Source organism: Lonchura striata, chromosome 17 (assembly GCF_046129695.1).
Source record: "Lonchura striata isolate bLonStr1 chromosome 17, bLonStr1.mat, whole genome shotgun sequence".
Taxonomy (NCBI): domain Eukaryota; kingdom Metazoa; phylum Chordata; class Aves; order Passeriformes; family Estrildidae; genus Lonchura; species Lonchura striata.
In genome coordinates this window covers 6,514,589-6,541,212 of record NC_134619.1, presented here as the reverse complement: position 1 = coordinate 6,541,212, position 26,624 = coordinate 6,514,589, and the positions used below count along the sequence as shown (strand labels likewise).

General features: G+C 50.3%; 1 protein-coding gene across 5 annotated transcripts in view; it reads left to right on the top strand.

The window, feature by feature from the left end:
• The first annotated feature begins 1,764 nt into the window (after positions 1-1,764).
• Positions 1,765-26,624, top strand: part of MYT1 (myelin transcription factor 1) — a 64,512-nt gene continuing 39,652 nt past the window's right edge. Inside the window, exons 1-2 of one of the 5 annotated variants that reach the window (XM_021527284.3) lie at positions 1,765-1,955; positions 24,502-24,602. In XM_021527284.3, coding sequence (XP_021382959.1) covers positions 1,931-1,955; positions 24,502-24,602 — 126 coding nt within the window. In that variant the 5' untranslated portion in view covers positions 1,765-1,930. The other 4 variants (XM_021527288.3, XM_021527285.3, XM_021527287.3 and 1 more) reach the window with 4 other exon arrangements.

The following is a 26,624-nucleotide window of genomic DNA, read 5'->3' as shown; positions in this document are numbered from 1 at the left end:
GGCTGTGTCACACCCCTTTGCTGGAGAGCTGTGCAGTCAGATGTAACCCTACAAGGGGCTCAGCTCCAGCTCCTTTCCCAAACCAGATCCAGCCTGATGCAGGACCCAGCTGCTTATCCAGGCCCTTTTAAGAGTAAGGGTCTCAAAAGAAGTCCTCCTATTCAACAGTTACATTTTTAATTTGACTCAAACTCCTGACTTTCAATCCAATGGCAGTGACAATGAATATGGTGATCGTTATTTTCTCATACCTCCCTGAGACCAGCAGAAGACCACGTAGGATGTGTGGAAGAAAAGGTGCACTTTGATATTCACACCCCTCCCGCCTCAACACATCAAAGTTGTCCCTCCCTGCTCTCTCTTCCAGCCCTCTGCCTGCAAAGAAATCTGAATTAAAGAGTTAGATGTATTCGACAAAGAGTTTGGCACAGGGTCTTGCCTCAAAGAGTAAATTCTCCTCTTTTTCCACACACTCTGTCAACCTTTATTCCAACTGCATCTCCCACTATGTTGATAAAAAAAATCCAAATATGTAGGCATGTCCTGCTGAGATGAATTTCTCTCAAATCTCCCTCACTTAACATCAGCTTTGTCCCATCTTCCTTATTATTGGTGTCAACTGTCCCTACAAGCTCAGATTTTTTTCCCTTTCCCTTTTCCAAATTACTGGAACTGAGACTGGGCCAGGGTTGTTCTCTTTTTGTAAATGCACTTATTTGCTCATCCAGGTGAAGGTGCTGAGCTGTTATAATCAATTTTTTCTAGGAAATCCCTTTTCTCTCACATTTTTAGAAAATACACTTTTCCTTCTCTTCAGGCCAAGACTGATCCATGGAAAAAGCTGGCTTTGTTTTAACCTCAGGTGATGAGCTGGGAGCAGGGGGTCCACAACCTAGAGACAGCACTTTGCCCTCTAAGCCAATGGGAGATTGAAGTTCAGTGCCATCCCTGGTTAGCTGTATTATTATTATTATTATTATTATTATTATTATTATATCCTGGTAACTATTTCCCTGCTTTTCCATCTGGAAGGCCAATGAGAGTATTGCTTGCTGGCCTGTATCCAGTTTTCTCCAGCTGGGATCAGTTCAGTCCAATGTTGCCATCTGTCCTTTGAGGCAGGGGGACATCCTCTTCCATTCTGGATCTCTCCCAGAGCCAATTCCCCCTTTCCCTTCCCCAGTACACCCTGGACTCGACCAAAGTGTTCAAAAAGCTCGACGTGACCATAATTAGACTGGTGAATTTCTAAATTGACGTGGGCATGTGAGAGTCCAGTGACTGGTGGCTGTGCAGAGCGCTGCCACACTGTGGGTTGCCCTCAGGGCAGTGGCCTCTGTCCCTGTCCACTGGCTCAGCTGGGGGCTCAGGTGTGCACAGGTCACCCAGAGAAGCTGTGGCTGTCCCATCACTGGAAGCGTTCAAGGCCAGGTTGGACGGGGCTTGGAGCAACCTGGGATAGTGGAAAGTGTCCCTGCCCGTGGGAGGGGGTTAGAATGAAATTATCTTTAATGTCCCTTCCACCCCAAACCATTCCATGGCTGGGTTCTCTGGGGATGCTTCGCCTGGGGTTGTGTGCCTGCCCCGCCGCCCCCCTGCGCTGGGACGTGCCCATTGTCACTTCTGTCCCCTAATTGCCGGCAGGAGGGATGCTCGGAGCCCCCGCCCGCCGGGGAGGACGGGTGCCATGCCCGGCTCCCCCCGCAGGAGCAGGGGCCGGGAGGGGGCTGCGCATCCCGGGCCGGGGGGGAGCGGATTGGCCGCCGAGTGCGCTGCGAGGATTTTGCGGCGCGGCCCCATTGGCCGCCGCCTCCCATAAGTTTTTGCTCCGGACGGGAAGTTTTGCCAGGGATGATGGAGTAACCCCGGGCGGCTCCGCGCCCGCTCCCCCCGCCACCCCGGGCCAGGCAGCCACCGCCACCCGGCAAGGATGAAGCTCTGCGGGACTTTCCTCGGTTCGTAGCCGTTCGCCGGGGGGTGCGGTGGGAGTGTAGGGAGGATATTCCTTAGTGGGTCTCCCTGGTTTCTCCTCTGAAACTCTCGAGTTTCTCGATTCTGCCGGACTCACGCCTTGCAAGGGGCTCAGTGACCGAGGGCGGGGGAATACGGACCCGCAAATTTATCCCTCCTTGTTTTACGGTATTTTCCCCACGTTAGGCGGTAGAAGGAGATTCCCGAGTACATTTCGGGGCGCAGGACTCCCGTGTTTGCGTTTCCCGAGCGAGGTGCCGGTCTCACCCCCGCCCCTCCCCGCTGCGCTCCGGGCTCAGCTGCGGGGGATGCGCGGCCCCGGTGCTGCTGCTCCGAGGCACCGGCGGGGCTTTGTCTCCGCTGCCGCGGGTTTCACCTAATTACAAAGGGCGAGGAGCGTAGGGGAGGGGGACGAGGAGAAAATCCTGTTTTCTGCAGCTTCTGGTCGCAGTTCTGCTGGGCAAGGGGTTTGGTTTGGCTTTATAGGATCTTTTTCCACCCCTCTTTGCACGATGTTATTAAATAAAAAGTTAGTTCGTGCCCCTTCAGCTGGGTGAGTATTTCAGCGCCTGCATTAACCGAGGCACAAAGGAGGAAGTTTTGGGATAATGCGAGGTGCCTTTTGCAAAAGATGGTGATTGCTCCAATTATTGTTCTTCAGGGAAAAAAGAGCTCGAGATTTGGCTTAGACAAAGGCATTGCCTCTTCGGGAAGGACCCGCCCAAATCGGAGCGAAGGGGTGCGCTGGAGAGCGAGCAAAGGGTTATTAAAAGTTTTTTTGTGCCTGTGCATGTTGTTCCATCTGCCAGGGGCCTGTAGTGGGCAGGTTTCTTCGCAACCCTTCAGCTGTTCCATATACAATATTAATGCTGGCCATTTCTATTCGGCATACAACAGCACTAATTGTAGTCTGAGGCATTAAGGCAGCCAGCCCATCTGCATAGAAGCTTTCAGAAAGAAACAAGGAAAAAAAAAATCTTTCACCCCCAGCTGGTAACCGGAGAAGTTGGTGCCAATTACAAATGCGTAAAGTTCGAGATCTAATTTTCTTTGAAACAGACTCAAAGAAGCCAATGCCACACAGTGCGGCGGGTTTATGGCTGTGTTTGCACAAGCAAATGGAGTTTTATTTTAAATAATTTCGAACTTGAAGAGTTTGATCTGAAAACACGAGGGGGAAAAAAACGGCATGGAGAGCAGGGGAGGGGCGTGAAGGGAATCTGCTTTTTAAAATCCTCTCTGGGTTCAGCTCTGCAGGCACCCTGCAGGCAGGGACTCTTGGAGCCCCCGTCTTAAACCCCCTGAAGATGAAAATACATGAACATTTATTTCAGACCTCTTTGCCGCACGGCTCCCTTTAGGGAAGCGACGGCTCTTTGAGACCTGGAAACGCGCGATAATTATCTCCTCCCTGAAAACAGCTGTGGAGTGACTCTGGAGAGGTTTAGGGAGTGTGTGTGGGAGAAACACTATTTTTAAAAAATGGCCGAAAAACACTTGAAAAGGTGGAAACGGCGCAGGGGAGCGGGAGGAGCTGTCCGTGGTGCTGACCCGCCGCCGCCTGGAGCCCACGCGTGGCCTCGCGTTCTCCCGCGGGCTCCTCCAGCCTGGGGTGTGGGGCTTTTGGCATAAGTCAGAGATTTTCTGGGTGCAGGAAGGGATTTGGGGGCTGAGAGATGGGCATTCCTGCCGCTGCTGAAGTTGGTAGCAGTGGGAAAACTCCGGGAGAGGCGCCGCTTCTTTGCAGCATTTTGGGAGAAGAGTAGAGGGAAGTCTGGCGAGTTTGGGAACAAAGAAAAGCCAAACACCCTCTGGCAGCCCAGAGCTCAGCCGGATGCTCTCGGAGCTGTCAGCTGCCTTAGGGCTCGTAGGTGCGTCGCGTGTTAATAAATGCAAGAGCAGCAGTAATAAAATCCCTCTCTTAACGCTCCGAGAGGCACATGTGTGTGCTCATATCCATGCAGGCTGAGTCTGCTCCAATTTATGGGGCAGCACACGCAAGTAAACACACTTCCCTGCTGCCTCCCCGCCGAATCTATTGTGCTTTTGTTTCTCAAGTTTTAGCATTACGGCTCTAAATGAAACAGCGGTGGAGAGGAGCAGGCAGCATTGTGAGCGGAGGGGAGCCGAGTCCACCCAGCCCTCCCTTTGATTCTATCGCGGGTGCAGAACAATGGAGATGCAGTGTAGCACCAGGCCTGCTGCCTGCAGATAAGAGTTTAATAGAATTTCTGAATGCCAAAGGTTTAGGATGTAAAATATCCGTGTCTTCGTGGTGTGTCCAAAGGAGATAGAAAACAGCTCTTCAGGAGTACTCTCTGCTGAATATCTCCTTTATGTTAATGGTTTAGGAGCACACCAGGCTGGCAAGCTGTGGAAGTGGGCATCCTAACAACCTCCAAAGCAGCCTCAACAGTTTAAAATTAGTATTTCTGCCACCCTCTCATCAATAAAATTCCTGAGATGGGAAATCAAATCCTTCCTGCCTGCCATGCGCCCCGCAATGGCCTGTGAGTGACACAGAGCTGCCGGCAGTACCCACCCAAGCCAAATTTGCCAGATTTTGGGCAGTCGGGGAGGCTTTTCCCACTCCTGCCTGCCCCTAACCCGCCCAGGGTGGGGGTGAGCTGGAGAGGAGCCCGGGCCCGTGCAGCTCCGGAGCTGGAGCTTCCCACAGGGGAGTGCATCCTCAGCAGGATTCAGCTTTCCCTGCCTGGCTCTGCCTCAGCTCTCTGAGGACTCCTGGGGTTTCTGTCCATTTGTGAGCTCCCGCATCTTTTTGGAAATCTTCATTAAGATGACAGGAAAGTCTTAATTGTCTCGGTGAAGGTGGGGGTGGCACGAGAGTGCAGGGAAAGCGCTGAGTAGAAAAGTGTCGCTCCCCCTCTCCTCTCCCCAGCCCGTGGGGCTGCAGCCTGGCTGTGTTTTCCCTCGCTATTTTTCCGAAAAGTTGCGATCCGAGTGCTAATGCTCCCGTCTGGCAGCGGGCAGGGCTGGCATGGATGTGCTAATGCCCTTCCTGCCGCTCCGTGCCGGGGTCTCTCCCCAGAGCCTCCCTCCCTCCAGCTCGGCGAGGACTTTCTCCTCTCGGGGTGGTCGGATCGCCAAGAAACAAACATTTCCAAGGAGAGACTCTTGGAAAGTATGACTCTTTCTGAGTGGAAAATATGCATAATGCAAGAACGTGCACTTCTATCACTTAAAACGACCCCTAAACGGTTTTAGTCACAGTTTTCTTTTAGGACTTTTCTTTATGTTGTTCTTCCCATCCCAACATCCATAATGTCAAATGTAAACCACCTTCCGCGTGGTGAGGAGTTGTCTGATACATTGTGTCTTTTTTTTTCCCCTTTTTTTTTTCTTTTTTTTTTTTTTTTTTGCTTTTAATGAGGAGGAAAAAAATTAAAATATTTATACACCTTTTAACCACCGCCTTTTGAATATGTATATCAGCTAATATGCAATACTTCCAGGTTCATAGAGGCGATAAATTTCCCAGTCTGTTCTTTATGGTGATAGGTCATCTTCCTAACCACCAATAAATATTGTAAAGTACTTTCGCTGGAGCTGTGCTAACCCAGGGCATCTGTCACTCGCTGCTTGCTGCTATTAGGAATTATTGGGCCGTACCACGCGCCGGGATGCGCGGGGGGGACGCGGAACGGCGCTCGCCGTCCTTTTGTGCTGCTGCTGTCAGAGGAGCCCCGAGCCTCGTGCATATTAATTATGAATCAGCTCGGGTAAAATCATTCACCTTCTGCTGGGTCTTGGGGAGGGGGGGAGAGCGAGGAGAGAGGGGCCGGCGGGGCTGGGAGAGCCCCAACTCTCGGTGCACTCAAGGCAGCCGCTCCATCTCTCTCGCTCGCTCTCTTTGATGCTATACTGTAAATTTATTTCACCTCAGAGAGTAAACAGATATATTGCAACCCCAAGGGTTCATGGGTAGTGTATTTACAAAGGGAAGGCGCAGCAAGCCCCCTCTGTGCCATTTCCATTAATGAGAGCGGTCATTAAGTAAATGAGACATTGCCTTTAGCAGGCTTAAGAGTTCACACACTAAGGAGTATCAGATATTTAATTGAAACCAACAACCCGTCTTACACGCGTGTTACTGGTGTAGGGAAGTGGGCTGCCCTCCAAGAACTCTCCCCCCACAACCTCCCCCATGCAAATTTCATGATTGGTTTCCGTGATGTCATTTTGTAAAGGGGCAGACAATAGCTGTGGGGAAAGGTAAGTCAATATTATGTTCTTTCGCTGACAAAGGCAGATAATGCTGGCTTTTTTTTCTTTTTTTTTCTTTCTTTTTTTTTTCCCTCTTCTTTTTTTTTTTTTTTTTTTTTTTTTTTCCCTCCCTCCCCTCCCCTGCCTTGGATTGAGACAGAGGGGAAAGGCTTTCGGAGCACACAGTTGATGTAAACAGACGCAGGCGTTTCGCCTTTACAGCACGAAGGCTGGGTTGTTGTTTTGAAAATTGCACTGGAGAACCGAGGGGATTTTTATGATGATCATCATGCTCCTAGGTCCATCTTTGCTCGCTCGCTCTCTCGCCGGCTGCGAGACGCTAGTGGACATGTTATGCTTCTGACTGAAAAGATGTTGAATAAGATGAGAAAGGAGGAGATTTATTAAAAAAAAAAAAAAAAAAAGACACAACGTCGCATTCAACCGGGAAACTTTCTGAATATTTCTGGAAGAGGATGCTTGCCGGGTTTGTGAACCGCGAGATCGGTGGATGTTTATCCGGAGGGAGGTGTTAGCAGAAGACGCTCCCGGGCGCCGGGAGGAGTTTGCGCCGGCGGCGGCCCCGCGGCCGCGGAGCTCTCGGAGGTGCTGCCGGCCGGGCGGGACCGGGGCTCCGCGCGTCCCTCACCCCAGGCCCCTTCTGCCAAAACTCCGGCCCGAGTCCGCAGCTCCGCACTCCTGGGGCGCCGGGGAGCTCGCCCCTCGCCCGGGGACGCGGGTGCGGAGGGCTGGCGGCTGCTCCCTCCTGCCACCGCCAGACTTTTCTTTTTCTCCTTTTTTTTTTTTTATCCCCTTTCCCCCCCTCTCTCCTTTCCGATTATTGCCTACTTTAGAGCTCTCTATTTATAGCAGCGAGGCACAAGGGAAGTGTGCCATGTTTGTGGATTTCTCTCTATACGTTGACCACGACAGAAATCTGCGTGTTCTTATTTTTAGCTTGCTCGGAAGAGGCTTTGCTTGGCTAATCTCTTTATCAATTCTAGCAAAGTTTGTTGTTGTGGTTGTTCCGTGGGTTATTTGGAGAGGGAGCGAGGGGCAGGGGACGGGTGCCTGAGGATGTGCTTGCGCTGCCATCGGCCCCGGCCGGTTGGGCTGAGTTTGGGGTGCATTTTGACCCTCCTCCGTCCTACCTACGGGAGGCGGCCCCAAAGGGGGGTCGGCACCCTCGGAGGCTCTCCCACACAAAGGGGCAGGTCGTGGGGACCAGCTCTCCGAGCAGGAGCCTCGGGGGCATGCCAGGCTCCCCGGAGCTGGGCAGGGGAAGGGGACAGGCTGCCCAGTGCCCCCGCGAAGGGGCCGGGCAGCGGTGCGGGGCAGCCGCTCTCCTCCCGCTATTGTTGAGCCCCCTCGCTTCGAGCTGAAAACAAGTGCGAAAAGCCCCGGCTAAACCCTCGCCATCGCCCTGCCGCTACTTTTAGTTATTCTTTTTTCATTCTTCCTTTCCCCTCTCTCTCGTTGGCTCATCTGTTGTTATTATCAGCCTTTTCCATATGGCCACTTTAATTAATGGCAGACAAAAGGGAGTTTGTGGAGGGGGGGAGGAGGAATCTAGGAATTAGAGTTTATAGTTGGTTTGTCTCTCTCTGATGCTGTCATAGAAACCAGAAGCAAAGATGCCGCCTTTCCACTTCTTTGTATGATCCTGTTTATTGTTCCCGAGCGGCGCAGATTGGAGCAGGCGCGTGTTGCAAAGCACAAACCAGCGCCGGCTGCTACCGCCGGGAAACCCGGGCACAACTTGTCCCCTTCGGCTCTTTCAAACCTGCCTGCCCTTCCCCCTTCTCTTCCCTCCTTCACCTGCTTCGGGAAAAACAAGGAAAACTTGGATTTCCTTTTTTTTTTTCTCTCTCTTTCTTTTTCCCCTTGTTTTCCTTTTTTTTTTTTTTTTTCCTTCTTATTTTCTTTTCCCTCCAAGTGATGTTGTGGATGGGATCCCCGCCGCACAAAGAGGAGGAAAACTCTGGGAAGTCGGGGTTTTCCCTTCCCGAAGGAGCCGGGCGCTGTCCCCTGCGCGCCGCTGGAGGCGGGGTCCGGTCCGGCTCTGTCCCGGGTGCTGGCCCGGAGCGCTCCCGCCTCCCCCGGGCTGGGTGGCCGCGGTCGGGGTCGGCGATTTCCCGGGGGTCCCGTCCAGGAGGGGTCCGGGCTGGCAGCGCCGCTTGTCCCCTGCTCGGTCCCAAGCGGGGAGCGGGCATCCTTTCCCCCCGCAGGGTCGCCGCTGTCCCGCGGCAGCTCTCGGGGGTCCGGGGGCAGCGGAGGCACCTCGAGCTGTCGGAGGGACAGAAATTCGTCCCCCTCTCCTCCCCCGGGAGTCCTGAGGCTTCTCCCGGCTGGAGAGGCGTCCCGCTGCGGGATGTTGCTTAAAGTCACTGCCAAGGGTGGCCTTGATGACTTTGGGACCGGGGTGCTCCCTCCCCTTTTGGCAAATCCTGGGCTGGAAGTGGGCGAGAACCCCCTTCCCTGAAGATCCCAAACCTCGCTCGTTCCCCCCCCCGCCTCCACCACCTCCACTCTCTGTCTGCCTGATCTGCTCGGTCCCTTTGCCCCCAGAAACATCCTCGTCCCCGAGGCAGGGGGACACGAGGCAGGGGGACAGCACCCGGGGGTCGGGACAGCTGCCACCCCCCGGTTTTGGAGAGCCGGGCTACACCCGTGAATGGGAGAGAAGGGGGGCACAGCGACCTTCTGGCCTGTGGCTGCCCAGCGGGGCCGGGACTGTCCCCAGCAGCCCAGAGTGACGAACTGGGGGCTGGGGGTGCGCAGGGGCAGGCGGAGCCCCCCCGGTTCTGCGCCTCCCCCGGCCCGTCCCGCAGAGCCCCGGAGCAGTTCCCGGCAGTCGGATGATGATGATGGTGATGGTGATGAGGGCAGGGCTGACTTCGCAAGACGTAGCTCGGCGTCAGAGCAGCTGCCATTTTAGCAGACGGTGCTTAACCCCCCCTGCACCCCCCGGAAGGCTCGGCTTTGGGGTGCTGCCTACAAAACTTAGGTTCTGGATAGGACACGGTGCACTTCTTGGGCTTTGGGGGGAGCAGTGCACCCTAAGTCAGCAGTACTCTCAGAAGAGGCTGAATGACACAGCTTTAGAGCTCAGAAAATAGAAACTCAGGAAATAGGAACTCTTTTCCCTTCCTGATGATGTTTGGCATCAGGCCTTGAGGAGGACAGGTGAGGTTACGCTCCTGAGCCCCCAAAATCAGTCTGTGTAATGCAGAATGCTCTCCCCCTGCCTGCCTGGACAGAGGCCTCCTTTTGCAGCCTCGGGAGGGTTGATTTTGCCAGGGATGCTGCCACCCCCAGCAAGGCCGGGGGCACCGGCAGCCTCTGCCCCCCGAGAGCAGAACGTGGTAGGGGAAGAGGAGGATTTACAGTAAAGGCTGGAGCCAGGGCTGGGCTGGGCTTCCCAGAAGACACGAAACGAGGCGTGTGAAGGGGAGGGAGAGGCGGGGAAGCATCGCCTTACCACGGGCAAGTCAGATGTGGAACTTTAGTGGCAAAGTGGGGTACAGGACCCACTCTTTGCTTTGTGAGTTTGTAAATGGAAAGGCTTATTTTTCCAACTGTAAACTTTATGGCTGAGTTGTTAGAGCCCTTTCCTTAATGACAAAGTGCATCTCCTCTTGTCACTTTATAGCTGCTCCCCTTTCTCATACTGGGGAGCTGAGCGTGGAGGATCCACGCTTCAGACTTCCAGAGCCAGGTCACTGTACCAGTGTGTGTTACTCTTCTTTCCCCAATAAATCCCTTTTTGGGTTTTTTATTGTGCAGATGATGTTTGCTCCCTGGCAGTGTGGACAAGGAGGGAGCCTGAGGTGTCCCACACTCCAGGTTTATTTGGTTTTACTGTTCTACAGAAGCTATGAAATGTTTATCATCCCAGAATTTACTGCCACACAGTCTCTCAGTTCCCAGGTATTTCTGGAGTTTTGGTAGGGTGGAAATTTCTGTCAAGAAAGTTTTTCCATCTTTTTCTCTGTTTTTTCCTTCTTTTGCCTGTGTTTTACTGGTTTCTACAAAGAATAATTCCACCTGTGTTCCCATGCTGGTCTTCCTGGGTGTGCGGTGCAGAGTCCACTGGTGTCTCTGACACCCTTGAGGTGGGACAGTATGAAACTTCCCATCTTAAAATATTTTGTATCACTTCTCAGGCTGTTTACCTTTGCAAAGTAGAAGTTTGACCCATAGCCCAGGCCTTAGAGAGGAGAATCATGGTGTGAATAGAGAAGTGAAGAGATAAGTTTCTGGACTGGAGAAAGGCTCCAAATACTTCGTTCCTAGAATGAAATGAAATTATGTGAGAGTTTCTTCTCTGGAATCTGGGAGCCAGGTCTTGAGTCATGGCAGAGAGCAGGGATGGGACATTCCTTCTGCTCCCTTCAGAGCTGGGAAGGGAATCTGTCCCCTCCCACTCCCCACAAATATTTTCACCAAGGAGAAAAGGGCTTTGTGGGTTTCTATTTGGAGTTTCCCCTCTTGGCAGGTTAATCTGTCAAAGGGGATTTCTGGAAGTGCAGCGTTTGCCCTTGCAGAGCTCAGGAGCTGCTTCTCTGGGAGCAGCTGGGAGGTGGCTTTGCCCTTTGGGATGGGGCTGACACGCAGAGGGTGAAGAGCAGTTTCCAAGCATCTCCTCCCCGTGCAGTGCCCTGGGAGCAGCAGCACAGGGAGGCATCCCTTGGCTTCCCTGAGCTGCTTTCCCACAGTATCTTGCCTGGAAGGGAAGTTGTTTCTGCCTTGGGAATAGCTGAAGTTGGGCACTGAGGTGAGGACATCTCAGAGGTAGAAACATGTATTAAACAATTATGTTTAAAGTCTGTAAACATTAAAAATCACCAGAGTGGAGCAGGTCTTTGAAAACTTTAAACACTGGATTCTATAAGGACTGTTTAATAGATGGTACAAATTTGAGTTTTAAGGAAAAATGGCAAATATGCATCCCAAAATGAGTGATTTTCTATTGTTGAGGTTATTCATCCCTGCAATGCTCCTGTGAGGCCTTGCTGTGGGTTTGCAGGACTGGGTGGGGAGGCAGAGAAGATTTCTGGGCTGGAGAGGTCCAGACAAACACACTGACCACTTTCTATGAAACTCTGGTCTCTTGAAGCAGGAGTTTGCCCTTTGAGAGGCTGTATTTTGGACAGCTCTGGCTGCTTTTTAATGCCATGCACCCCTCCATGCTACAGCAGCCATTCATGTGTGACTCCCATGCCAGGTGTGTTTTGTAGCAGCAAGGAAATGAATTAGCTGGGAAAGCTTGCCCAGGGAAGGTTGGTCTGGTGTGAAAGGATGCCAGGAATGGGAAATAGGGAATTCCCAGCAATAGTTTGGTTGAGGAAAAAGTGGCTGGGATCACCTTGTTCTGCCAGTTGGGCTGTTCCCAGCAAATGTCAGTCTTAGAGCAGAATACTGAAGTGCTGGGGTCTGCAATCCTCTGATTTTCTGTTTGGTTTGGTTTATGAAAAAGAAATTCACCTAAATTAAAATACTTTTGATCTTTGTCTTTCATTGAACTTTTTGCTTCAGAGAGAATAGATTAATAAACACTTTCAAATGGAAAAACATAGTTTGGAAAGGTTCCCCTTTCATCTTTAACATAGAGCTTTAATACTAACTGGAGTTTGAGTAGGCTGTTCCCCCATTCCTTTTCCCTCGCTTTGCTTTTTTTAATCTTAACAACAATAACTTTGCTTTTATTGTGATCATGCTGGCCTTTACTGGTCACTTTTTATTCTTTCCTTTTTTATTTTGAAGTCAGCACGTTGAAAGAAAAAAATCGCAATGTTATTTTAATCAGACCAAATGAAAGAGCAAATCAGAGCGAGAATTTTAATCTGCCCCAAGCAAAACTGCCTTGTACATCTGTCATGTTGGGATTAGTGGAACTCTTTAAAGAAGCTGCAGACTTTTTAAACAAAGTATTAAACATTTGTGACCTGATTTCCATTCTTACAATATTCTCATTAATAAGAGTGCAGGCTGAAAAGACATCTGTTAGGTCCTATTTGTTTTAAGAATATTAAAAGCTAATAAGAATATTGGAGGGTGGGGGTGTGGGGGGGAGGTCTAAGTGTAATATTTAAAGCCAAATCTCAGAGCTGCAGTTTTCCAAAGTGTTTTTGGGTCTAACTTGGTGCAAGATAAAGGGAACACAAATCTTGGACCTCGAGTTGGATGCTCCACGTTGCTGTTTGTGATTGATTTAGGCTGATGGTGATTGTGTGAGGCTTCCCTTTGGGCTGGGAGCTTTGCCTGGGGCTCCATCTCTGTTTAGGGGGTGGAGAAGGGGAAACTCTGCCTTTCCAAGATAAAATTTAGGCTGAAATGGTGCAGAAGCAGAGATGAAGTCTGAAATTGTGCACAAACAAAACTAGCATGTGTGTGTCACCTGCTCTCCTCCGGTGCTGCTTTGTAGCCAGGAAGCTGAGTAGAGAGGGAGTGAAAATGTCCTTCATGGGCTTGCTGCTTGTTTCTTGCTGAATGGGAAGGCATTTAATGTAAATGGCCTAGCTTGGACCCCTAAGGAAAAAATAAAGCCAGGCATGTGTTGGGTAAAGTACTCTCTGAAAGAAGCCTTCAGTATTAACGTGCATGTATGGTTTAAGAGAAGGTTGCTGTCGACTGCAATCTTTGCATCTTGTTTATGCTTGCTGGGTAAAATATTAACTAAAGCATCTGAACATAAAGTTCTGGTGTGAAAGAATATCAGCAGGGGAGAGCCATATGGTGCCAGGCTGCTAACAAAATACCAAACGCTGGAGATTCCTTTTTGCAGAAGCCTGAAAACTCTCGTTCCCATCCATAATACATGAGTTCACGCCTTTGATTACTCCAAACATTAGTCCAAGTAGTGCAGGAGTCTCTTTGGAGCTTACACAACTTAGGGCACGCTGTGCTCTTCCCCCCTCTTCCTTTACATAAAAGAAATCGATGTCGAGCTGTTAAGATACAAATATCCAATATGCTGTAAGACAATATGTTTCTGAAAGTGCTGCGTAAGCTGCCTTCCCTCTAATTAAATATAAACTGCAGCAGAGACTCGGCTTTCTTCGTTCCTCTGCTTGAAATTGTTTGGCAAGCGTGTGGCTCTCCCTAGGACAGCATCTGCAAGTGGGGCTGGTGCCAGTTTTGGGGAAGCCTCCTGCTCCTTGTGGGTGCAATCAGAACCTCTCTGATCAATGCTGGGGCTGTAATCGTCTCTCTGAGCAGCAGCTGCCAGGCAGGTTTATCTGAGCCCTCTCTGCAAGTCCAGGTCGGGGGCACTCAGCAGCAAAGGGCTCAAACCCAGCATTAGGAGGATTCCTTTGGTGAATATTATTGTAAGGTACAAGAGATGGCTCAGGGGAGCTTTCATGCACACAGTATTTAAAAAAAAATAGTTATTGCTGGCAAAATCTATAGGTGACAGTCTGAGGACTTTTGAAAATCTTCTCTTCTTTTAAACAATCCCTTGGAACCAACAATTTGATATTGAACAACTTGTGCTTGTTACTGGGCTCGCTGAGTGTGGCTGGTTAAGGTTTGTGGTGAGCACCCCATTACCTGAACACCTGCAGAGGGCAGAGAAACCTCCCCAGCAGCTGCCTGTGGTTAACCCACATTTCAGAGCTGGAGCCTTTCCCTGCTCCTGGTGTTTCTCCAGCCTGGGAGATGCAGGTCTGGCGTTGGAAGGCAGTGGCTCTCTGGCAGCCATGGGTTTGGGGCCAAAGCTGACATTTGATTCACCTGTTTCAGCTCTTGGACATCCAAACACTCTGGAAGCACATCAGGTTTAGCACCTAAATGCAGAATTAGGCTTTCCTTTTAGCACTGGCTCTTCCCATTGTGGCTGTGTGGGCAATGAAGGGTGATGGAATGGAATTCAGTCAGTGCCAAAATGCTGCTGGCTGAATATTTGGCAAAAGTTTTATGGCAGGGAAGGGTTAAATCTACAATACTGTGTCCCAAAGAAAGGCTGCTCTGGTGAGCAGCTGGGAATAGTGAAGGCGTCAGGTGGGCTTTAAGAAAAGTTGTCTGGTTTCAGCCTAAAACTGAATTCTAGTGGGGCTTGAAGCCTAAATGTAGCCTTCCTGAGGGACGTGTGTCTAGTCCTTGCTCCCAAATGCCTGTGTGGGAAGGAGAGAAAAATAAATAAATTCACTTCCATGGCAAAGGAAAAAATATTCTTTATTTGTAATAAATCAAAATCTTTGGGTGGGTGAGATTCTGGGTGAAGTTAGGCTGAGTGAAGTTAGCCCAACTTGAGTGGCTCTGCAGAGAGGAAAGGGTTCATCCCTCTAAAAGCTGTTGTGGCCATGAGCTTGTCTGGAGTCCCAGCTTCTCCTGCTTTTGCATATGTTTCTCTTCCATAATTCTGGAGCTTTACATCTAGTGAGCTTCTGGCAAGTGGAGTTAAAGGTTTGTTTGTTGCCCTCAATATTTTGATGTAATTAGTCAGCGAGCAACTCACTGCTTTTGCCCAGAGAAACGCGCTCTCCAAGAACACAAGTGACAGGAGAGGATTAATAGCCTTCTGGAGAGAGCTGCTCCATTTTTTATTTAATAAAAAAGAAAAAAAAAAAGTGCCTGGGAGCAATGTCGTTGCTTTTTAAAAAAAATGACATTTGAAATGGTTAACTCTGCCTGTGGTGTCTCAGCCGAACACAGAGTTGTCAGCTCCTGTCCCACATTCCCGGAAAACTTTCAGCTCCCTCTCATCGTGGAGCAGCTCTCCTGGCTCCCAGGGAGGCAGGTGGCTCTGGCGGGTTGGCTGCTCACCCACCCACAAGGACACCCTGCCAGAGATGGGGGGACTGGGAGAAAATGATTTGGAGAGGAGAGAAACTTCCAGCTTGTGGGATATGAGCTGCAGCTTGGCTGTGGAGCCAGGGGGTGACTGCACTGCTGGGGATTTGGGCTTCCCCTGCTCCCAGCTCAGTTTTGGGACAAAAAACTGCATTTATCCCAAATGCAGCACAGAGGGCTTAGCCCGTGGAAGAGGCTGGAAGTGGAGGTGAAAGCTGCTCCAAGAGCAGTGCCCGTGGGCATCCAGCTGCTGCCTCACCCTCCTCCTTGTCCCTGCTTTGCATTCCCAAGCAGGTGAAGGCTGCAGGAAGGATGGAAAGGTATCACTCGCCTCTATTTAATTTCAATTACACAGAGCCCGCAGGAGAGCTCAGAGCAGTGCCAGCAGGGCTATAAACTCAACATATTTGATGATTCTCCTTTTTCTCAGGCAAATGGTGCACAGCAGCCGCCCCATTCAGCAGCAATAATCCTGGGGGGCTGTGACACTCGTGCTGCAGTGGTGACTGCTGTTTAATGAGCTGACCCTTCAGAAGGCATTAATTGCCTCATTTCGTGGTGGGCAGTGTGGCACCCTGTGCCTGCCACTGGTCTGGGGGCTGTGGTGAGGGAAGGGTTTGGTTTGAGTGTGCCAAGCTCAAGAGGGGGATGCTGGTGGGGGCTGAGAGCTAGCGGGCACTGAGCAGAGCTGCCTCGTGGCCCTGGGGAGTTGTTGCTGCACGATGATCTCACCTCCTTTTATGCCTTATTGCTTCTGTCTCCCTGACTCCATATGACACACGCTTACGTGTCAAGTTTTCACTTCTTATATGGCAGCAGAGAGAAAAGGCTTAATATCATAAAGACAAGCTGGCAGCTGGGAAGGAGCCCATTTAGTCATCTAACTTTGCATCAGAGGCACTGCCAGCCCCTTCCCTGGCTCTTCCAGGCAGCTTCTGCCTCCTCTGCCCGACCTGGTGTCACATGTGGTAGAAATCTCTGTCAGGAAAACACCTCCCTGAGCAAACAATGTTGTTGAACCCCAGTCCTGTGCTGGGGCAAGGCAGTTTGTGCTCCACAAACACATCTGTGTGCCCAGCTTGGGCCAAATTTGGGCAGAAATTATGTGGGGTTTTGTTTCAGCTTCTGGGGTTTTGCAATTGTTTTTTAACCCAGAACCTACAGGGCTGAGGGTGAAGTGTCACGGATTCAAAATAACTTGGGCTGTGACAATCAGGAGTATCTCAGGAGGTTTGGAGCCCAGAAGGAATGCAAGAATCAATGACAGCTAAATCTGTGGATGGCTAAAATGGTAGCAGAAAGACCAGTTCCTATTTTCCCTGTTTCTTCTACTCTTTCCCTACACACTGGGGAAATTGTATTTGCTGCTCAGAAGATGCTGAGCCCTGTGCTGCCTCATCCCAGGAAGGTTGTCTGTAGTTGGCTTTTTACATTGGGCTTCCCCTCAGTGCTCAGCCTTGCACCCCGCTGTGCAAGCACCGTGCTCGGGCTCTCTCTTCTCTCAGCCCTTGGTTTCCAAAGTGATGATGGAGTGGTTTGGCTGCAGTGTGTCAAATTCTCGAGCTGGATCAACGCCTCCAGCTCAGTCTGTCTGACATCCATCACGCTGGGAGTATTTCCCTGTGCAGACTTGCAGCAGCTGTGGGGAAGGGGACTTTGGTTTCAGCAGTTGTTGATGTCTCCTTTCACCCTCCAGCTTGTTGGGGTTGGGCTTGTGTTACCAGTTTGGGGACAGCCCTGTCCCCATGTGTGGGAACCCTAGGCTTGCTCTGTGGTTCCATGTTGTGGTGAAATTTCTCCTCTAACCTGTGTTTCTAAAGAAAACTGTGCAGGCTCTTGCTGTTCGGTCTCAAGGCAGTTTATTGTTGGTTATCTAAAAGATTGTCTTCTCGGGCTGCGGCTGCTTGGTCAGTGGCTTGGGCAGAGGCACACACACACCCTGACATCCTCTCTGTCTGCTGTCTTCTTCTTTTCTCCTCCTGCTTAGGGCTGCTGCTATCTTTTATATGATATATTACGTATTACATGGTTATAGTTTTCCCCCAATACCTACTACTTATAAAGTGCTTTCCTATTCTAAACCAATTTGTGAGTGCCAACATCACCAAGAACATGGAGGAAAGGAAGAAGAAGGAGGAAGGACAGGATCAGCCCACGTTCCTCCATCTTAGAACTTTTGACCCCCATGTACAAAGTAAAAACCCCCCTGTACAAGTGTTAAAACCCCTCTGTACAATACTAAAAAAATTTCCCCTCTGTTTTGTAACTCCTTTTACTATACTATTTAACCTTTTGTGACTGCTTGTTCCACCTCCAAAGTTGGTAACTCATTCCATGGCTCAAACTCAAAATCAAAGCTGTTTCCAGCTGCCTGTCAAGGTCTAAAATGCTTCTAACCAAAGCCTAAAACCTCTAAAAATGTCTGAGAGACATTTTGAGTTCCAACACCCATGCCCACAGGCGAGGAGATGCACAGGGGGCTGGTGCTGTGACTGCTGTCGTGGTGGAGGTGGAAGCTGCTTTCCATCAGAAGTGTCCCAACAGCTGGGAGCAAGAATTAGGGGAGTCTTGGAGCTGAAATCCCGAGCTCTTATTTGTTCCTCTGAATCATCGTGGCTCCTTCCTCACTGGCCTCTTCTTCAACCATCTTCAGGCCCACAGTGCTAATGCTGCCCTGCAGCCCTGAGGCAGCACAAAGAGCCCACACAGCCCTGAATGTCATCCCAGACCTCCTCAGGTGGGCAAGGATGTCCTTGCCCAACACCTGCACTGCCAGTGGCCACACTCCTTGTTCCTGTTCTCACCCTGGCTCACACAGCTTGTTTTGCCACTCCTGATCAGCAGCACCACGGGAAGGTTTTTACAAGACTCCTTAGTCACCCTGAGCCATCAGGTGGTTTCCTTCAGCAGCATCTGTCTTGAGGCTGCTTCCTTCCCACTGGTCTGAGACACGCTTGTCCAAAAGCATCTCCAAGAATTTATCCACACTGAATTCTCCTGCTGGTGTTTCGACACTTTGGCTCCACAGAGGCTTTCAATTTGGTATGAAAAGTAATTATTGCCAGGGTGCAGTTTAGCTGTTGTGTTTTACAGTGCTGGTAAGGTTAAAAGAAATAATAATAATAATACAAGAAAGACTCAGCCAGAGTAACTGCCTGCAACATGCTATTTGCATTTTTAAGGAAATACTTCTTTGAGACAGCTTGGGTGAAAGGTCGGCATTTGCATATAAATGGAAAAGAAAGTGTGTGATGCTGGAAGTTACATCTATATTATTTTCTCAGCAGTGAGCTGCTGTTCTGGAGATTAAGGGACGCCGTTTGCATTTGGCTTTTGTTGAATAGAGAAGGTACCAGGAAAGGCAAATTAGAACAAAATAATGAGGGAAATGTGCAAGAAGAAAGAAGCAACATCCTGAGAGATGCTCTCGTGCATGCCTGACACCTCGCACGCCTGCTTGCACACGCGCTGGGCACGCGTGGGTGAGCGTGGCTGAGAAGGGCTCCCTTTGCATGTACAAAAGGATGGATGCTGGGGAGGGGTCCCTGCTGTGAATAAGGCTGGCAGAAAGGAGGATGATGGTGCTTATCATCTAGAAGCGATATGCTGAGGTTTGCTTGTTTTTGGTTTTGTTTTAAATATTGTTATTTTCTATTTTCATCAGGCTCAGGAATTATCAGCCATCTCAATGAGGCTGCTTCAATTGCAGTAGGAACATTCACACTTTGTGGCTGGCAGGGCAAAGGCAGGAGGCAGAGGAATCCACAACTCAGGTCTTGCTCTTGCCTTGAAGGGGTCCACAGTGGCTGAGGGATTTTCCAGGCCCTGCTGCTGCCCTGGACCTTGGAAACACCAAAAGGATTCTCTGGTGGAGACCCCCAGTGCTTTGTTTCCCCTCTTGCTGGTGGCCTCGCTCACCGCACTCTGAGCAGCTTTGTGCTCTGACAGCTCCCCCACGGAGCTGGGGGAAAATCGGATGTTGAACAATGTTCACTCTTTAATCTTTTTGATCAATACTTAAGAACACTGTGCAGACAGCAGCGGTGCTGTGGGCACGCAGCTTTTGTTCCTCTCTGAAGAGTACACAAGTGGTTCAAGGATGGAAAGTGAAAAACACCTCCTTTTATACCTTCTGCCGTGTCCTGCTGCTGTGTACTGTGCTGCTGCCACTTGGTCGGAAAGGAAAAAAGGCTCTAATAAAAAACTCTTATTAACTGGCTGTGAACACTGGAGCATGAATATTGCTGCTAATGAGGAGACACCACAGCCTCATTTGCTTCCCCTGCATTGTAGGTGCACAGGGCTTCAGCTCCTGCAGCCCTGGGTGATACAGGGAAACAGGAGGGAATGTTGGTCCTTCCCTAGAGCACAATTTGGTGTGCAGAGGTGCTGGGCAGGGGTGGAAAGAGGGCCCCAGATGAACGGTGGCAGGGCCTGGGGATGTCAGGTCCCATGGCGGGATGAAGTCTGTACCCTGCTCCTGGTGGATTTTGAGCTTGTTAATGACCCCACCACTGAGGGTTTTACTTCCTCTCCAAGGAGCAGTTTTCCATGCTTCTTCCCATTGCAATATGTTTTTTGTGTTTGGGAAATTTGAATCTTTTTGTGATTCAACTAGTTGCTCCCTGTCCTGTCCTTGAGCCATGGGGAAGGGGTGATTCCCTGTTCCCATCAAGGAGCTGACAAAGAGCTCAAGAGCATGCAAAGGTGCCAGGTATGACAGGACAAAGCATCAGCTGGTGGGGCTGAGGTCAGCACAGGGGCTGACAGCTGCCAGCAGCAGAAGCAGGATGAGCCAGGAGCTGAGGTGGCAGGGGCTGGGAAGGAGGATGTGAGTCACTTGTGCTTCAGGCAGTGCTGGAGGAGGGAGCCAGGCAGGGGATGCTCCCTGGGCTGCAGGAATGGCTGGAAGGAGAGCGGCAGGTTCTTGTGGCTGGAAATGGGGAAGCAGCAGCATGGTGCTGGTGGTGACCTGTCCTCTTTTCCTCGGCACAGTTTGGTGCTCCCCTCCTGTGTCCTGTGCCCCAGGACCTCCAGGCTGTACTTGGCTGTCAGCACCGAACACCTCGGAGCTGTGCTGGTGCTGAGCCAGTGGCTCAGTGTGTCAGCAAGGCAGGCTGTGCTGCAGGGGGCTGCTTGGCAGGGAAAGCACTAGAAAGGCTTGTTCCTGCTGAAATCAAACCCTTCCTTTCCTTTGGGTAAGGGGAAAATAAAAGGTCAGAATGCACATCACAGATTTCATGACGTCACAGCATGTGGTTTGCTGGCAGGGTAGGTTAAGCCAGCACTGTGTGTTTGTTGGGGCAGTGGAATCACAAATGCAGTTCACTGGTGCAATGAGTTGTTGGGTCTCTGGACAGCCAGGTCGTGCTGCAAGGCACCCTGAGGCTCTGTGCTGCTGTGAGAGGAGCCCTGGCTGGGAAGGATGCGGGCATGAGGAGCAGAGAGCTCATGAGCAAAGTCTGTGAGCTGAGCACACACAGTGACAGGGTCAGGTCCCCACAGCTCAGCCCCAGCTTTAGGAAGAAACTGCTCATGACCTCTTAATTTTCCTTTTTATGGAGATTACAAACATTGTGACTTCTTCCAGGGGAAGATGTCAAAGCTCAACATTCCCATCCCTGGAAGTGTCCAAGGCCAGGTTGGATGGGGCTTGGAGCAACCTGGGATAGTGAAAGGTGTCCCTGCCCATAGCAGGGGGGTTGGAATGAGATGAGCTTTGTCCTTTCCAACCCAAAACATTTGATTTGGTGGTTTCCCAACTCCTCTCTAAATGTAATAAGGATAATATCTTTAGTTTAGCAAATGAACAAAGTAAAACCACGATCCAGCCAGCCGTGCTAGATCTCCCATCCATACATCCCATCTTAACTAATTATTAAATCATATTTGCTGATAAGTATGAGATGTAATATCTATTACACAGCTGTTAAACCTCAATTAATATGTTTTAATGATCAGTCATTTACTGTGCAGTATACAATTAACATCCGGTATTAGATCTTAAATTAAATGCGTGTTTGGGAAGCTAAATTTGCAGCACTGAACACAGCCCTGCTGCAGTAAACAGACATAATTGCCTGGAATAGGCAGCATTCCTGTGCCCTGAGAGGGGGCTAAACCCACCCTCCTGGCATTGGAGATGAATGGAGGAGAATTGCTGAAGAAACTGGGTTCTACTTGTTCTGTGTATTTTGATTCCTACAGAGGTTTTAAATAATTTCCTTTGGAAAAAGCACCCTGATGCAGAGTTGCTGTGTTCCTGCAAGTGGGGAGGTCGAGGTGCGTGGGGTGATGGCTCAGAGGGATTTTTACTTGGCAAATGTTGGGCAGGAGCGTGGGGCAATAGATTGTGCTGAGTCCTGGGGCTGTGTGAGGGTGTTCAATGCTGCAGTTTGCAGCTGAGACTGAGACCTTACATCAAAGATAAGGCTCATGTTCCCTGCCAGCAGGGAAGCTCTCATTGCACCGAGGGCTTGGGGCCACGCAGGGAAGTAAATTCACTTATTGGTGTTCTCCAGGCAGCGGCCACAGAGCTGTGTGTGGGGGCAACCCACTGCAAAATCACACAGGAACACAGAATGGGCTGGGCTGGGACCTTAAAGATCATCTTGTTCCAGTTCTCTCCAGTCAGGGACACTTTCCATGATTGCAGGATGCTCCAAGCCCTGTCCAACCTGCTCCCAGGGGCAGAGCAGCCACAGTTTCTCTGGGCAGCTTGTGACAGGGCCTCCCCACCTTCTGAATAACAGTGAACCTAAATCTCTGGTTTTGTTTTAAGCTGTTGCTCCTTATCCCATCACTATTTACCCATGTAGAAAGTTGCTCTCCCTGTTTTCTATAAAATGCAGGGGTGGCAGGCAGCCAGCAGTGCAGAGGGGTGCAGCAGCCCAGGAGTGCCTTCTCCAGATTAGAGAAGGTGCAAAACTTGGTTTTGAGATTTTTTAAAAAATTCATGTAAAAGTTGGGATCACAAAATGCTCCCTCTGGTCCCTTACACTGCTGCAGTGTCTGCTCTGAGAAGTGGGCCCACATTGTCTGGTGGGATGCTGAAGGACACAGCCTGCTCTCAGCATGGAGCTGCCTCCTTAGCTCAGGATTCACCTTCCCCGTGAAAAATGGGCCTGAACAAAAATGAAGAAAAATTTTCCTCCTTTCCTTTTTCCTTTCTTTACTCTTGGAGAAACAAATGAAGATTGATATGTTTTTCCTCTAGTCTTTCAGTTTGAATATGCAGTGATGAATCTTACAAGGAAAGGAAGCCTTCACCCCCCATGTTTTCTCTACAGAACCTTCCCCTCACCCCATCACTTTGTTGTAGCAGGTGTAACCTCTGAAGAGATTTGGGGATGAGGTGGGGCTGCAACTGGGGCTCCTCTGGCACCGTGAGGACAATTGTGAGAGCCAGCAGGCACCCTCCTCCTCATTTTCTATTCACCCTCACCCCAAAGCTTCCTATGAGGGTTTGTTGTGTTTATTTCTGGGGGACATCTATGTGATTCTTTAGAGTTTTGTTTTTTTTTTTCTGGCAAATTCGTGCTTTCTTCTCTCTTTGGAAATGTGAAGTAAAACACACATGAGTCTGATTAACACTCCAACTTGCTGTGGTCTCCCTCTCAGGTTTCCACATCATCTTGTTTGGGGTTGGATGAAGGTGACTCAAACATTTCAAGGAATTTGTTCTTTTGTACCAGGATTCCACACAGCTTGCAGTGCTTTGGTTCACAGCTGTAGATATCCCAGAAGGGGACGGATAGATTTGAGGTTTGGGAAGAGCCTTGTTTGGCAGAGGATGGTGGTGGTTTGGCACAAATGTTGATGGAGAAAAGCAGCCTGTGTGTGCTCCAGCCCTGCCTGGGTGGATGGCACTAGGGAGGGAGGTGGTGGGGGAAAGCTGGTGGTTTCCTTTGGGATGTGATCCACCAGACCAGCTGAGTGTCTCAGTAATTTTCCAAGGGGTGTGGATGCAAGTGCTGCAGGCTCTGAGCTATCACTGTCCAACCTCAGTGCCAGGAGGGGATCCCAGGACATGCAGCTCCCTCTGGGATCTGCTTCCCATGGGTTAAAAAACATATTTAAGGCAATATCCCACAGCTGCTCGTGGGTGGCCCAGGCAGGGGTTAACAGCCGTGTCCTTCACACAGCCAGTGAGCTTCCTTTCTGCTGAAGCCAGGATCCAGAGGGAGGTGGAAAGGGCAGAGCCAGCAGTGCAAGCTGATCCTCCCTGGAGACCAGCTGCATTTAAGCTGCATGGAATAGAGGAAATCTGATTCCAGTGTTAACAGAGCTGCCTTGGCCATTCCAACTGGGCTGGGCAGAGAGACTGGAGCAGGCTGGAAGGCTCTGAGCTGCTGTGGCCAGCACACCTTCATCCAGGCCAAGGCTCCTTGCCCCAGCACTCAGTCCTTTCTCACCTCTTCCTTAGAGGGATGAAGGCATGGGATATCAGGATGGGGCCTTTGGCAAGGATAAGATGGCACTTTGAGCCAGATTTAGCCACAGCAGCTTCCAGGATTCACCTTTTACTTGGGCTCACATGAGAAAACAGCCCCAGAGAGGATGAATCTGCACATGTTGCTAATTTTTCCTCCTTGTGGTTGAATTTCATGACATCTCATCCTTTCAAAAATCTTCTAAGCTATCGTTCAGGTTATTCAGGATCCACTGTTCGTACAGCTTAACCCTCTCTTTGCTCCTGACCCTATTGCATCCCATAGAGGATGTTCCTGTTTTAAAATGAGCAGTTGGGAGAAGGATGCTGAGGGAAATGCTTTAGATAAGTAGGCAGGCAGTGCTGATTAATGAATGGGCTATCAAAACATCTTTATTTCTTCTTATTTGACACTTTCCCCCTTTGTTCTCCTTTCTTCTGTCCATTTCTAGCTTCTTCCCCTCATTTTCTTCAGTTTTCATCATCTGCTTGGCCATCTGTGCCTCCCCACTCCCTTTCCTCAGAGCTTCTCCAAAGCAGAATAATGTTTCAGTAACTCCTGGATTTTGTCTGCAAGCCCCGAGCCTTTTCTGAAGGTCCAGGGCAGAACAAAGTGCTTCAAACATGGTTTGGAATATTTGACACAAATGATTCTCATGTGACACCTAGAAAAGTCCCCCCAGCTGCCCTCTTGACTTCAGAACAGCTGTTTTAGGAGAAATACATAAAGGGGACTTTTACAGTGACCTATCTTAAGTGCCCACCCTAAGATTGAATTATCCCAGTTTTTCAATGCTAATTTTCAACTGTTAACAGTGTGTTTTCTGACTGAGGACTGAGCTAAACAGAGCTGCAGTGTTTGGGTTAGGCTGAAGGTGGAAATTCTTTATGGTTTGGGCTCTTGGCCTTGGCACAGCACCCCGGGGTCCTGCTTGGGGCAGAGAGACCCTGAGGATCTGTATGGCCATTAAAGAAAGCAGGAATAAACACTGCATTTCTACCTATCATTGGTGCTGCTGAGCGGGGGGGAGCTGGGCTGGCTCTGGGTCCTGACCCTGTTTTCCTCTTTCCCTGCCCAGAAAATGAGTTTCGGGGTGAGCTGCTGAGTCAGAGGTGGACGTGTGGAGAGAAGATCAGCAGCTGCGAGGGAGCTGCCGGCCTGCGCGGCGCACGCATCAAGGTGAGCACACGAGCACAGGCACTTTTAGGGCAGTGACACCCCTACCCCAGGAGCTGGCCATGGGACGAGAGCCACACGAGCTCCAGCTCCTTCTGGCCAGCTGCTCCTGGGGGAACGGAGCCTTTCTGCTGCCCACAAAGTGACGGGCAGGACTTGGGAATCTCTGTCCTCTTGCTGCAGCCAAACCTCCTGTATAGTGAATATGGGCAGGGAGGGCTTCCAGCTGCCAAAGTTTGGCTTGGAGTCCTGATATTTAAATCCTGGCCTTCCTCTCCGGTGCCATCCTTCAAGGGTGGCTCGGATCTGGGTATTTAGGTCACTCCCATGCCTGTTAAAATAGGCCCTTTCTCCAAGGCACCGGCTGGTCGGAAGGAGCCCCTTGAACACCAGGTGAAGCTGTGGTGCCTTTGGAGGGGACAAGCGAGTCATTCATCCCCACCGGGACCCTGGACAGCTCCTGGGGCTCCACACAGCCACTCATTTACTGCTGCAGCTGTGGCTGATGAAAGGGGTACAGCCAAGGCTGTCAAACCTCCCGGCAGATTCACTGCCAGCAGATTAGGAAGCTTTAATTAAGCAGAGAACTGGGCTGTTCACTGCACAAATGGTGCTTCCTGTCCTATTTTGGCCTCTCTGTAATCAGGCACCGTCTCCAGTAAGTGGATGGACCCACCTGGGTGATGAGGAAGCTTCCTTGGGTGACTGATGTTACCAACTCTTCCTGTATCCCTAGATAAACCAAACCCTGGGAAAACTCCAAACCAGCAAAAATCCACACTTAAAAGCATCCTTCTTCACTAACAAGCTGTCAGCTGCATGCAGGTGTCGCCAGGAAAGCTCACACCTTCTTAGAAAGCAGAGTAAGCAGTTGTTGCTATATTTAAAATGAGCTCAATTAAAGCTTTTCTATTGAACCTGCCAAATAAGCACTTAGGTTAGATTTAATAAGATTGTCGTATGTTAATAAAGTAATGATTACAAAAGGTAACATTCCCAGTACCTGGCGCTCATCTGGTGCTCTGTCTCTAACAAGCACATCACGAATATTAACCATTTCTTGCAAGCCTCAGCTCTGCTTATCTGTGTTTTATCTGAGTGCCTGGCTCAGCAGTGAGAGGAGGGGATGGGGAGGGGGAGTCTGAAGGGAGCCTGGATATTGTGCAAGTGTGCAGCTCTCTTACCTCACAGGGGAGAGGTCCTGATCACTCTCTAACCTTTGGATCTGCATTGTGTGCACATGCTTGCACTTCTCTGTGTGCTCATAAATATATATTGTATTTAAATGTAGTTTTTCATGTCAGTCACAGCTCGTAATCCACAGGATGTACAGCGGTGAAGGACAATGGGATGTGGGGCACGTTTACTTATTTATTTTTGCCTCTAAAGAAGTCCAGGCATGGGATAAAATTTCCCATGACAGGTTTGAAATGAGATCTCTGCAGTGCTCAGGAGAGCTGATCTCTGCATGGAGCCTGGACGCTGCTGCCAGCTTTCATCCAGACCACTGTGTCTGGTGGCAAAATGAACCTTTGCCTCCCAAATCCCTATTTTCCTGTGCCATTGGGATCTAGCTGGGAGGCAGCTGAATAGCAGGCAGGGTGCTGGTGAGGGCTGACTGCTGTCAGGACAGGTAGGGTGGATGGTGGTGGGGCCACCAGAGCCTATCCCTGTTGTCCCCTCGCAGAGATGCATCTCAGCAATCCCCTCACATTGTGCCACTCAAGGATAACCTCATGGAAAAGGCAGCTGGCTTATCACAGAGCTGGAAAACAATGAGATTGAAGAACTACAATTTTTTTCCCCCCTCCTCTCCTGGCACGAGAGCCGTCGGCACGCACAGAGCCACTTGGCGTTGGGATTGCGCGTTGTAGCACTTCCCAAGAGTCGAGAGGAAGGTGTGTGTCAACTCCAACCACGGCCTCTGAAATCAGCCAGCCCGATGCTGGGCTGGCAGCGCTGTGGAGGCAGCAGTGCAGCTGTGCCTGTGTCAGACGTGATGCTCTGGAGCAGCTTTTCTGCTCC